Below are 13,596 nucleotides of genomic sequence, written 5' to 3'. Positions count from 1 at the left end.
CCCCCTGTACATAAACAAGATTCAGATCATCTCGGATTTTATTATAATATATATATATATATATATATATATATATATATATGTATATAATATATATATATATATATATATATATATGTATATCTATATATATCCCGTTCCCCACCTGGGGCGGACAAACCTGTTTGCAGGGGTGGGTGGCTGTGTCATGTCTTTCCTACAAAGAAGATCAGATCCTCTCGGATTGTATTATATATATAGTACAAATAATGTAGTCAAACTGTATCATTGTTTGCAGTTGGTTTCTACGATTATTATTGTTAAAAATAAACTAAACATTGCATGTGAAACAAATATGCCTAATCTTTTCCACGAGAACCACACTATTTTTTTCGAGAAAAAAATCTTTCTTTAAAAGCGTCATAGTGAAAGAAATGTGCAGGAAAGAATTCTGTTATTTTTTTTTTTTTTTTTTTAAGTTTCTGGGTAAAAGACGTTATTGCCTTCGTTATGAGGACAGAAATAAAAGAATTAAGCCTTTGTCGAGTTCACGCCTACTGTGTTTCACATCTGTGGCGGATTTCTTCCTTCTAATGCTGTGTGTATATATATATATATATATATATATATATATATATATATATGTATATATAGAGATATATACATACATCATACATATATATATATGTATGTATGTAATGTATGAGATGTAATATATATATATATATATATATATATATATATATATATATATATATATATATATAATTATGTATAGTATATATAATATATAATATATATATTTTTTCAGCTTAATGGCGGGTAGTTCATTCAGATACTTTAATATTTTGCGAAAGGAAGATATCTGCAGCAGACGCTGTGTGAACCACAGCAGGTGTAAACCCGACGAAGTTTTTAATTCTTTTGAGTTCTGGTACTCATAACAAAGGCAATAACGTCTTTTATCTTGAAGCTTAAAAACGAAGAAGAATTCTTTCCAGTATATTTCTTTTACTATGAAGCTTAGACAAAAGAGTTTCGAGAAGTTTAAATGTGGTACTTGTACAAAAGACTGGGCTTATTTGTTTCACATGCTATTTGTTAGCGAGAAATACTACGCATTTTTATTTCTCTTTGAGCAGTTAATTCATGAAAATATTTATCTGCTACTTATTAATGCAATGTTTAGTTTATTGAATGATATAAATCACTGAATAGGCCGCACAAAATAATATATTTAGCTATATAATTTGTACTACGTGCATGAACCCTGTAAGGGGTAGCGCCTACAGTGCACCTCACGCGGTGCGCCGTAGGCATTACTTTAGGTTCTCTGCAGCGTCCCTTCGGCCCCTAGCTGCGACCTCTTTTATTCCTTTTACTATACCTCCGTTCATATTCTCTTTCTTCCACCTTATTTTCCACCTCTCCCGACAATTTTCGTAGCTCAACTGCGAGGTTTTCCTTCTGTTACACATTTAAAGCCTTTTTATTCTCGATTTCCCGTTCAGCGCTGAATGACCTCATAGGTCCCATAATTTGGCGTTTGGCCTAATTTTTATATATACCATTCCATTGCGTGCATGAATATCGGAATAATTCTTGTGCATCTGACAGTCATGTGAATATCGGGACAACAAATTTTCATTGTAGCCTACATAACCTGAAACGTAGATCAGCCATTTAAATTTAAATAGATATAAGTGGTCTGAGATCGCGTGAACATCACTATATGCAAATTTAGGCGTCCGTGAAAAGCAAAGAAGGACGATAATCAACCAAGCAGACTCCCAGACACAGCTCCTTAGCAAAAAAAGCAAATTCGCTCACGTAACCCACGTTTCCGATAACAGCTGTGCAAGCGAGCTTATTTAGCAAAAACTTTCCATACGCATCATTGTTTTCACAAGCTGAAGAAAAACCAGACCAAACAAGTGAGCCGTAGGTGATTAGAAGTCAGAGCTTTTATTAAAAAAAAACAAAACAAGAACGCGAAGAACAACTTTTTTCAGAACCTCGGGCTAAATCCCCCCCGTAGGAAGGTAGTGTCGTCGGTGCACTGTAGGCAAATACTTGAGGTTCTTTGCAGCGTGCCTTCGGCCCCTAGCTGCAACCCCTTTCATTCCTTCCACCCTCTCCTAACAATTGCTTCGTAGTGCAACTGCGAGGTTTTTCTCCTGTGATGACCTCATAGGTCCCAGCGCTTGGCATTTGGCCTAAGTTCTATATTTCATTGCATTCCACGCTTGTCCTGCGTTCTTAATTTTAAACGTTGTTCTGAAAGGCACCTAATTTTTGGCTTCTGCCTATATCCAAGGGTATAATTTTTCAGTAATTTATGAAACCTCTCCACCATCCAGGGCTTAATAATCCATTCGCCAGTCGACCGCCCGTGAAGCTCTCTAAAACATATGAGGAATGCTTGCACAGCCAGAATTACCAAGGACCTATGAATTCATTAATTAATTCATAGATTCTTGTAGCTGTTAAATTCGCGGATTTCATAACACCAAAGGCTATTTTCATCATTAGTTATATACTCATTTTAGGTAAATTTACATATATTTATTTTAAAAACCGGTTGAACATAAAATTATTTTCCAAATTTTCCAAACTGTCGGTATTTATAAATATTTGCTTTCAAAACTGGCTAAGTATAAAATGATTTTCCAATTTTCCAAACTGTTGGTTAGCTTAACTTAGCAGTTGCAGGATGGAATAGAACCAGTCGCCCAGCTGGAAAAAAAGCACATTTGGTCAAGATATTATTATTACCACATTGAAACCTTGTATATAATCTTCTAAGCTGACGTGAAGAAGCGCCGTATTATTCTTGACCTTTGCTCGTGCAAATTCGCGCTGCGGTAAAACCTTTCGCTTGCACTTGCTGTGATGCAGAAGCAAGCATTTGATTTGACCTTGTCTCTTTCCTCCTCCTCCTCCTCCTCCTCCTCCTCCTCCTCCTCCTCCTCCTCCTCCTACCTTCTTTGTTTGGTCTACATCGCTACTGATGTAAGTATCATAATCCCTTAATGTTTACCGGGTTGGAATGTGATGGCTTGTAAGTAGAGAAAAAAAGTGGTTTAATTTTTAATTTATTCTCTCTCTCTCTCTCTCTCTCTCTCTCTCTCTCTCTCTCTCTCTCTCTCTAGTACTGTTGTTTTTCCCAAGGACCCAAAGTATATTATGTAAATGAAGCGCGTAGTATATTTTTTTTAATGTTGTTTGGCTCAGCTCAACTCTCTCTCTCTCTCTCTCTCTCTCTCTCTCTCTCTTTGAAGTACAGTTGCTCTCCCAAAGGAAACCAAAAATATATAATAGATTTTTATTTTAGAGTTTTGCTTCTTATCAACATAAAAATGATACAATAGACATTTAATTATATTATGCTGTGTACTAAAAGTACATTTTCGAATTGGCAATGAAACTGAAAGAGAAAAAACGTCAAAGTTAAATGAAACGGAATGAACAGGTTTATCAAATTATAAGATATGTTATTTTTCTTATTGGGCAACCACGTAAGGGAGAAACACTAATTTTCGTGTAGCATGTTGTAAATATATAAATATTTATATATACTGCACCGTCGAGTTTACGCCATCAAAACCACTCACTCCTGAAATCAATTTTTTTTTCTTTAGATATGCTGCAGTAATAAAACTCTCTCTCTCTCTCTCTCTCTCTCTCTCTCTCTCTCTCTCTCTCTCTCAGTAAAGAACAGGATAGACGCAGAGCCATTTTTAACATTTCTGTTAAGTCTTACGTCACTTCTAAATAATGGGCAATTATTTAAACCTGTTCAGTCATGAAGTGAGGAGGAATTAACAGACAGACAGACAGAGAAAGGAGAAATAATCACTGAAGGTTTTCTGCAATAAATTTCTCTCTCTCTCTCTCTCTCTCTCTCTCTCTCTCTCTATATTCTCATATATATATATATATATATATATATATATATATATGTATATATATATATATATATATATATATATATATATATATATATATATATATATTATTTATTATCACCGTGATTCATATACAATCAGAAAACTACAAACGTCCCTTTAATATCCAATTCCTCTACCTCGGAAATAATATATTTTTCATATATGTTACCGAAGGGGAATTTTTAAGTTGATAATAAGTCCACCGTCCCGTGGGGATCGAACCAGCGACGGACGAGGAATCAGGACTACAGTGACGCACTAACGAAATCGGCCACAAGAGAGGTATAAGTGAATAACATCTCCCGTCAACTCACCCGTCGAACTCAGGTGTTTTGCGTTTGGAGACGATATCCACCCACCTCTGCCATGTTGACCGTGTAGTGCGTTTGTCGCACGTAGCCATATTATGACTATTTATCACATCACCGTGATTCATATACAATCGAAAGCTACAAACGTCCTTTAATATCAATTCACTCTACCTCGGAAATAATATATTTTCATATATGTTACCGAAGGGAATTTTAAGTTGATAATAAGTCCACCGTCCCGTGGGATCGAACCAGCGACGGACGAGGAATCAGGACTACAGTGACGCACTAACGAAATCGGCCACAAGAGAGGTATAAGTGAATAACATCTCCCGTCCAACTCACCCGTCGAACTCAGGTGTTTTGCGTTTGGAGACGATATCCACCCACCTCTGCCATGTTGACCGTAAAGTCGCGTTTGTCGCGTAGCCATATTATGACTATTTATCACATCACCGTGATTCATATACAATCAGAAAGCTACAAACGTCCTTTAATATCAATTCACTCTACCTCGGAAATAATATATTTTCATATATGTTACCGAAGGGGAATTTTAAGTTGATAATAAGTCCACCGTCCGTGTAGGATCGAACCAGCGACGGACGAGGAATCAGGACTACAGTGACGCACTAACGAAATCGGCCACAAGAGAGGTATAAGTGAATAACATCTCCCGTCAACTCACCCGTCGAACTCAGGTGTTTTGCGTTTGAGGCGATATCCACCCACCTCTGCCATGTTGACCGTGTAGTGCGTTTGTCGCACGTAGCCATATTATGACTATTTATCACATCACCGTGATTCATATACAATCAGAAAGCTACAAACGTCCTTTAATATCCAATTCACTCTACCTCGAAATAATATATTTTCATATATGTTACCGAAGGGGAATTTTAAGTTGATAATAAGTCCACCGTCCCGTGGGATCGAACCAGCGACGGACGAGGAATCAGGACTACAGTGACGCACTAACGAAATCGGCCACAAGAGAGGTATAAGTGAATAACATCTCCCGTCAACTCACCCGTCGAACTCAGGTGTTTTGCGTTTGGAGACGATATCCACCCACCTCTGCCATGTTGACCGTGTAGTGCGTTTGTCGCACGTAGCCATATTATGACTATTTATCACATCACCGTGATTCATATACAATCGAAAGCTACAAACGTCCTTTAATATCCAATTCACTCTACCTCGGAAATAATATATTTTCATATATGTTGCCGAAGGGAATTTTAAGTTGATAATAAGTCCACCGTCCCGTGGGATCGAACCAGCGACGGACGAGGAATCAGGACTACAGTGACGCACTAACGAAATCGGCCACAAGAGAGGTATAAGTGAATAACATCTCCCGTCAACTCACCCGTCGAACTCAGGTGTTTTGCGTTTGGAGACGATATCCACCCACCTCTGCCATGTTGACCGTGTAGTGCGTTTGTCGCACGTAGCCCATAATATGACTATTTATCACATCACCGTGATTCATATACAATCAGAAAGCTACAAACGTCCTTTAATATCCAATTCACTCTACACTCGGAAATAATATATTTTCATATATGTTACCGAAGGAATTTTAAGTTGATAATAAGTCCCACCGTCCGTGGGATCGAACCAGCGACGGACGAGGAATCAGGACTACAGTGGCGCACTAACGAAATCGGCCACAAGAGGTATAAGTGAATAACATCTCCCGTCAACTCACCCGTCGAACTCAGGTGTTTTGCGTTTTGGAGACGATATCCACCCACCTCTGCCATGTTGACCGTGTAGTGCGTTTGTCGCGTAAGCCATATTATGACTATTTATCACATCACCGTGATTCATATACAATCAGAAAGCTACAAACGTCCTTTAATATCAATTCACTCTACTCGGAAATAATATATTTTCATATATGTTACCGAAGGGGAATTTTAAGTTGATAATAAGTCCACCGTCCGTGGGATCAACCAGCGACGGACGAGGAATCAGGACTACAGTGACGCACTAACGAAATCGCCACAAGAGAGGTATAAGTGAATAACATCTCCCGTCAACTCACCCGTCGAACTCAGGTGTTTTGCGTTTGGAGACGATATCCACCCACCTCTGCCATGTTGACCGTGTAGTGCGTTTTGTCGACGTAGCCATATTATGACTATTTATCACATCACCGTGATTCATATACAATCAGAAAGCTACAAACGTCCTTTAATATCAATTCACTCTACCCGAAATAATATATTTTCATATATGTTACCGAAGGAATTTTAAGTTGATAATAAGTCCACCCGTCCCGTAGGATCGAACCAGCGACGGACGAGGAATCAGGACTACAGTGACGCACTAACGAAATCGGCCACAAGAGAGGTATAAGTGAATAACATCTCCCGTCAACTCACCCGTCGAACTCAGGTGTTTTGCGTTTGGAGACGATATCCACCCACCTCTGCCATGTTGACCGTGTAGTGCGTTTGTCGCACGTGAGCCATATTATGACTATTTATCACATCACCGTGATTCATATACAATCAGAAAGCTACAAACGTCCTTTAATATCCATTCACTCTACCTCGGAAATAATATATTTTCATATATGTTACCGAAGGGGAATTTTTAAGTTGATAATAAGTCCACCGTCCCGTGGGATCGAACCAGCGACGGACGAGGAATCAGGACTACAGTGACGCACTAACGAAATCGGCCACAAGAGAGGGACGGTGGACTTATTATCAACTTAAAAATTCCCCTTCGGTAACATATATGAAAATATATTATTTCCGAGGTAGAGTGAATTGGATATTAGCGACGTTTGTAGCTTTGATTGTATATGAATCACGGTGATGTGATAAATAGTCATAATATGGCCGCGATGATAAACGCACTACACGGGTCAACATGGCAGAGGTGGGTGGATATCGCCTCCAAACGCAAAACACCTGAGTTCGACGGGTGAGTTGACGGGAGATGTTATTCACTTATACTCTCTTGTGGCCGATTCGTTAGTGCGTCACTGTAGTCCTGATTCCTCGTCCGCCGCTGGTTCGATCCCACGGACGGTGGACTTATTATCAACTTAAAATTCCCTCTTCGTAACATATATGAAAATATATTATTTCCGGAGGTAGAGTGAATTGATATTAAAGGACGTTTGTAGCTTTCTGATTGTATATGAATCACGGTGATGTGATAAATAGTCATAATATGGCTACGCGCGACAAACGCACTACACGGTCAACATGGCAGAGGTGGGTGGATATCGCCTCCAAAAACGAAAAACACCTGAGTTCGACGGGTGAGTTGACGGGAGATGTTATTCACTTATACCCCTCTTTGTGGCCGATTTCGTTAGTGCGTCACTGTAGTCCTGATTCCTCGTCCGTCGCTGGTTCGATCCCACGGGACGGTGGACTTATTATCAACTTAAAATTCCCTTCGGTAACATATATGAAAATATATTATTTCCGAGGTAGAGTGAATTGATATTAAAGGACGTTTGTAGCTTTCGATTGTATATGAATCACGGTGATGTGATAAATAGTCATATTATGTCATATACACGTGCGACAAACGCACTACACGGTCAACATGGCAGAGGTGGGTGGATATCGCCTCCAAACGCGAAAACACCTGAGTTCGACGGGTGAGTTGACGGAGATGTTATTCACTTATACCTTGTGGCCGATTTCGTTAGTGCGCCACTGTAGTCCTGATTCCTCGTCCGTCGCTGGTTCGATCCCACGGACGGTGGACTTATTATCAACTTAAAATTCCCCTCGGTAACATATATGAAAATATATTATTTCCGAGGTAGAGTGAATTGATATTAGGACGTTTGTAGCTTTCGATTGTATATGAATCACGGTGATGTGATAAATAGTCATAATATGGCTACGCGACAAACGCACTACACGGTCAACATGGCAGAGGTGGTGGATATCGCCTCCAAACGAAACACCTGAGTTCGACGGGTGAGTTGACGGGAGATGTTATTCACTTATACCTCTTGTGGCCGATTTCGTTAGCGCGTCATGTAGTCCTGATTCCTCGTCCGTCGCTGGTTCGATCCCACGGGACGGTGGACTTATTATCAACTTAAAATTCCCCTTCGGTAACATATATGAAAATATATTATTTCCGAGGTAGAGTGAATTGGATATTAAAGGACGTTTGTAGCTTTGATTGTATATGAATCACGGTGATGTGATAAATAGTCATAATATGGCTACGCGCGCACAAACGCACTACACGGTCAACATGGCAGAGGTGGGTGGATATCGCTCTCCAAACGCAAAACACCTGAGTTCGACGGGTGAGTTGACGGGAGATGTTATTCACTTATACCTCTTGTGGCCGATTTCGTTAGTGCGTCACTGTAGTCCTGATTCCTCGTCCGTCGCTGGTTGATCCCACGGACGGTGGACTTATTATCAACTTAAAATTCCCTTCGGTAACATATATGAAAATATATTATTTCCGAGGTAGAGTGAATTGGATATTAAAGGACGTTTGTAGCTTTCTGATTGTATATGAATCACGGTGATGTGATAAATAGTCATAATATGGCTACGCGCGACAAACGCACTACACGGTCAACATGGCAGAGGTGGGTGGATATCGCTCCAAACGCAAAACACCTGAGTTCGACGGGTGAGTTGACGGGAGATGTTATTCACTTATACCCTCTTGTGGCCGATTTCGTTAGTGCGCCACTGTAGTCCTGATTCCTCGTCCGGTCGCTGGTTGATCCCACGGACGGTGGACTTATTATCAACTTAAAATTTCCTTCGGTAACATATATGAAAATATATTATTTCCGAGGTAGAGTGAATTGGATATTAAAGGACGTTTGTAGCTGATTGTATATGAATCACGGTGATGTGATAAATAGTCATAATATGGCTACGCGCGACAAACGCACTCACACGGTCAACATGGCAGAGGTGGGTGGATATCGCTCCAAACGCAAAACACCTGAGTTCGACGGGTGAGTTGACGGAGATGTTATTCACTTATACCTCTTGTGGCCGATTTCCCGTTAGTGCGTCAGTAGTCCTGATTCCTCGTCCGTCGCTGGTTCGATCCCACGGACGGTGGACTTATTATCAACTTAAAATTCTTCGGTAACATATATGAAAATATATTATTTCCGAGGTAGAGTGAATTGATATTAAAGGACGTTTGTAGCTTTCGATTGTATATGAATCACGGTGATGTGATAAATAGTCATATTATGGTTACTACGCGACAAACGCACTACACGGTCAACATGGCAGAGGTGGGTGGATATCGCTCAAAACGCAAAACACCTGAGTTCGACGGGTGAGTTGACGGGAGATGTTATTCACTTATACCTCTTTGGCCGATTTCGTTAGTGCGTCATCAGTCCTGATTCCTCGTCCGTCGCTGGTTCGATCCCACGGACGGTGGACTTATTATCAACTTAAAATTCCTTCGTAACATATATGAAAATATATTATTTCCGAGGTAGAGTGAATTGATATTAAAGGACGTTTGTAGCTTTTGATTGTATATGAATCACGGGTGATGTGATAAATAGTCATAATATGGCTACGCGCGACAAACGCACTACACGGTCAACATGGCAGAGGTGGTGGATATCGTCTCCAAACGCAAAACACCTGAGTTCGACGGTGAGTTGGACGGGAGATGTTATTCACTTATACCTCTCTTGTGGCCGATTTCGTTAGTGCGTCACTGTAGTCCTGATTCCTCGTCCGTCGCTGGTTCGATCCCACGGGACGGTGGACTTATTATCAACTTAAAAATTCCCCTTCGGTAACATATATGAAAATATATTATTTCCGAGGTAGAGTGAATTGGATATTAAAGGACGTTTGTAGCTTTCTGATTGTATATGAATCACGGTGATGTGATAAATAGTCATAATATGGCTACGTGCGACAAACGCACTACACGGTCAACATGGCAGAGGTGGGTGGATATCGTCTCCAAACGCAAAACACCTGAGTTCGACGGGTGAGTTGATGGGAGATGTTATTCACTTATACCTCTCTTGTGGCCGATTTCGTTAGTGCGTCACTGTAGTCCTGATTCCTCGTCCGTCGCTGGTTCGACCCCACGGGACGGTGGACTTATTATCAACAAAAAAAATTCCCCTTCGGTAACATATATGAAAATATATTATTTCCGAGGTAGAGTGAATTGGATATTAAAGGACGTTTGTAGCTTTCTGATTGTATATGAATCACGGTGATGTGATAAATAGTCATAATATGGCTACGTGCGACAAACGCACTACACGGTCAACATGGCAGAGGTGGGTGGATATCGTCTCCAAACGCAAAACACCTGAGTTCGACGGGTGAGTTGACGGGAGATGTTATTCACTTATACCTCTCTTGTGGCCGATTTCGTTAGTGCGTCACTGTAGTCCTGATTCCTCGTCCGTCGCTGGTTCGATCCCACGGGACGGTGGACTTATTATCAACTTAAAAATTCCCCATGGTAACATATATGAAAATATATTATTTCCGAGGTAGAGTGAATTGGATATTAAAGGACGTTTGTAGCTTTCTGATTGTATATGAATCACGGTGATGTGATAAATAGTCATAATATGGCTACGATCGCGACAAACGCACTACACGGTCAACATGGCAGAGGTGGGTGGATATCGTCTCCAAACGCAAAACACCTGAGTTCGACGGGTGAGTTGACGGGAGATGTTATTCACTTATACTCTCTTGTGGCCGATTTCGTTAGTGCGTCACTGTAGTCCTGATTCTCGTCCGTCGCTGGTTCGATCCCCACGGGACGGTGGACTTATTATCAACTTAAAATTCCTTCGTAACATATATGAAAATATATTATTTCCGAGGTAGAGTGAATTGGATATTAAAGGACGTTTGTAGCTTTCTGATTGTATATGAATCACGGTGATGTGATAAATAGTCATAATATGGCTACGTGCGACAAACGCACTACACGGTCAACATGGCAGAGGTGGGTGGATATCGTCTCCAAACGCAAAACACCTGAGTTCGACGGGTGAGTTGACGGGAGATGTTATTCACTTATACCTCTCTTGTGGCCGATTTCGTTAGTGCGTCACTGTAGTCCTGATTCTCGTCCGTCGCTGGTTCGATCCACGGGACGGTGGACTTATTATCAACTTAAAAATTCCCCTTCGGTAACATATATGAAAATATATTATTTCCGAGGTAGAGTGAATTGGATATTAAAGGACGTTTGTAGCTTTCTGATTGTATATGAATCACGGTGATGTGATAAATAGTCATAATATGGCTACGTGCGACAAACGCACTACACGGTCAACATGGCAGAGGTGGGTGGATATCGTCTCCAAACGCAAAACACCTGAGTTCGACGGGTGAGTTGACGGGAGATGTTATTCACTTATACCTCTCTTGTGGCCGATTTCGTTAGTGCGTCACTGTAGTCCTGATTCCTCGTCCGTCGCTGGTTCGATCCCACGGGACGGTGGACTTATTATCAACTTAAAAATTCCCTTCGGTAACATATATGAAAATATATTATTTCCGAGGTAGAGTGAATTGGATATTAAAGGACGTTTGTAGCTTTCTGATTATATATATATATATATATATATATATATATATATATATATATATATATATATATATATATATATATATATATATTATTCGTTTATATACGAATCAAGGAGGAAACAGCCCACTCATTAAATACTAAAAGCTTTAAGTAAATGGTACTTTAAGTTAAGTATACCTTAGTTTAACCAGACCACTGAGCTGATGAACAGCTCTCCTAGGGCTGGCCCGAAGGATTAGACTTATTTTACGTGGCTAAGAAGCAATTGGTTGCCTAGCAACGGGACCTACAGCTTATTGTGGAATCCGAACCACATTATATCGAGAAATGAATTTCTATCACCAGAAATAAATTCCGCCAGTGTTCTTTTCATTAGCATATCTTACTGTTTTATTTTTATTTTGCCCGAGGAATATCTTTTATTTCTGATGAGGAGGTGGATGGGATTGGCAGTCGAACAGTATAAAACGACAAATTCCTGCTGAAACGAAGGAGGTTATGGGATTCGGGGAATACAGAATTCGTTATACAAATTCCGAGCACAGCTGTTGTTGAAACAGACACTATTACTTAACTGATAATAGGAATATTGGTGATTTCCAAAGAATACGTGTGAGGAAATATGACCTGTCTAGCTATATAGCTATCTATCTGTGTATATGGGTAGGTAGATAGATAGATGATTGTGCTTGTATATGGATAGATAGATAGATAGATAGATAGATAGATAGACAGATAAATAGATATTTGTGCTATTATGTCTACTTCATCTGAACCAATATTGAAAAATCCCAGACGCCGTCTGGCAAACATCACATAGAGTGCCTTTGTTTAATAAACAGCCGTCGCTGGTTGAAGGTCGCATCATACCGACTAACGATGCAGGTGTCATTGTATGCACGGGAAGTTTCTGCTGCAGTTTCAATGCAGGGTCGGCCGTAAACTTCCCCGATTAATGTGCATTCCTCATGTTAAGGGGAAGTTACAAATAAACTGACTCCAAATAGACGAGGTCTTAGCGTGACTCTTTAGTGTTGGCTGGGGAAGAGGGGAGGGGGTTAGTTGGGGAAGAGGGGGTGCTAGTTGGGGAAGATGGGGGTGGGGTTGTTTTTGATGGTTCGTCTGGTGCTAGATGAAGCTTTTTTTTTTTTTTTTTTTTTTTTTTTTTTTAAGTCAGTGTTGCAGATCAAAGCAACAAGCGGTGGACGATGATTTTAGGTGACTGGAGTATAGAGAAATTGGTTCTGTTATTATAAATCTTGGGAGTTTTTTTTATATTTTATATATACTAAAGGATTTTCTGCCGTCTGTGGAGATACTATTTTGTGGCATTTAGCTTTGAAAGTCAATTGTTTTTTTTATTTGGTGCAAATACATTTTTCTCTGAGAATCACATCATTTATATATATATATATATATATATATATATATATATATATATATATATATATATATATATATATGTGTGTGTGTGTGTGTGTGTGTGTTGTGTTGTGTTTTGGGTGTGTCTGTCTGATTATTTACATATGCATACATACACACACATATATGTTTGCGTGTGTATGTATGTATGCATGTATGTACATGTGTGCATGTATATATATATGTATGAAAGTTTGTGTGCGTGTGTAATCAAGCATATACATAACCTGTATAGTCATCGCTTTTCCTTGCGCATACTAGTTTTTATATTCATAGATGAATATGTGTTATGGATTAATTTTGCTGCATAAGTGTGCTTGCATTCTTCGCCTAATGTTACCGCATCATTCATGAACTATTCATCA

At 39.7% G+C, this 13,596-nt stretch overlaps 1 protein-coding gene across 1 annotated transcript in view; it reads left to right on the top strand.

Moving 5' to 3' along the window:
• The first annotated feature begins 2,871 nt into the window (after window positions 1-2,871).
• The window catches only part of LOC136855312 (uncharacterized), a 78,270-nt gene continuing 67,545 nt past the window's right edge, over window positions 2,872-13,596 (top strand). Inside the window, exon 1 of the mRNA XM_067132217.1 lies at window positions 2,872-2,991. Coding sequence (XP_066988318.1) covers window positions 2,872-2,991 — 120 coding nt within the window. The remainder of the gene's footprint in view (window positions 2,992-13,596) is intronic.

This window comes from Macrobrachium rosenbergii, chromosome 31 (assembly GCF_040412425.1).
Source record: "Macrobrachium rosenbergii isolate ZJJX-2024 chromosome 31, ASM4041242v1, whole genome shotgun sequence".
Taxonomy (NCBI): Eukaryota; Metazoa; Arthropoda; class Malacostraca; order Decapoda; family Palaemonidae; genus Macrobrachium; species Macrobrachium rosenbergii.
Note: the sequence above shows the minus strand (reverse complement) of the source record. Positions and strands in the feature narration are given on the sequence as shown.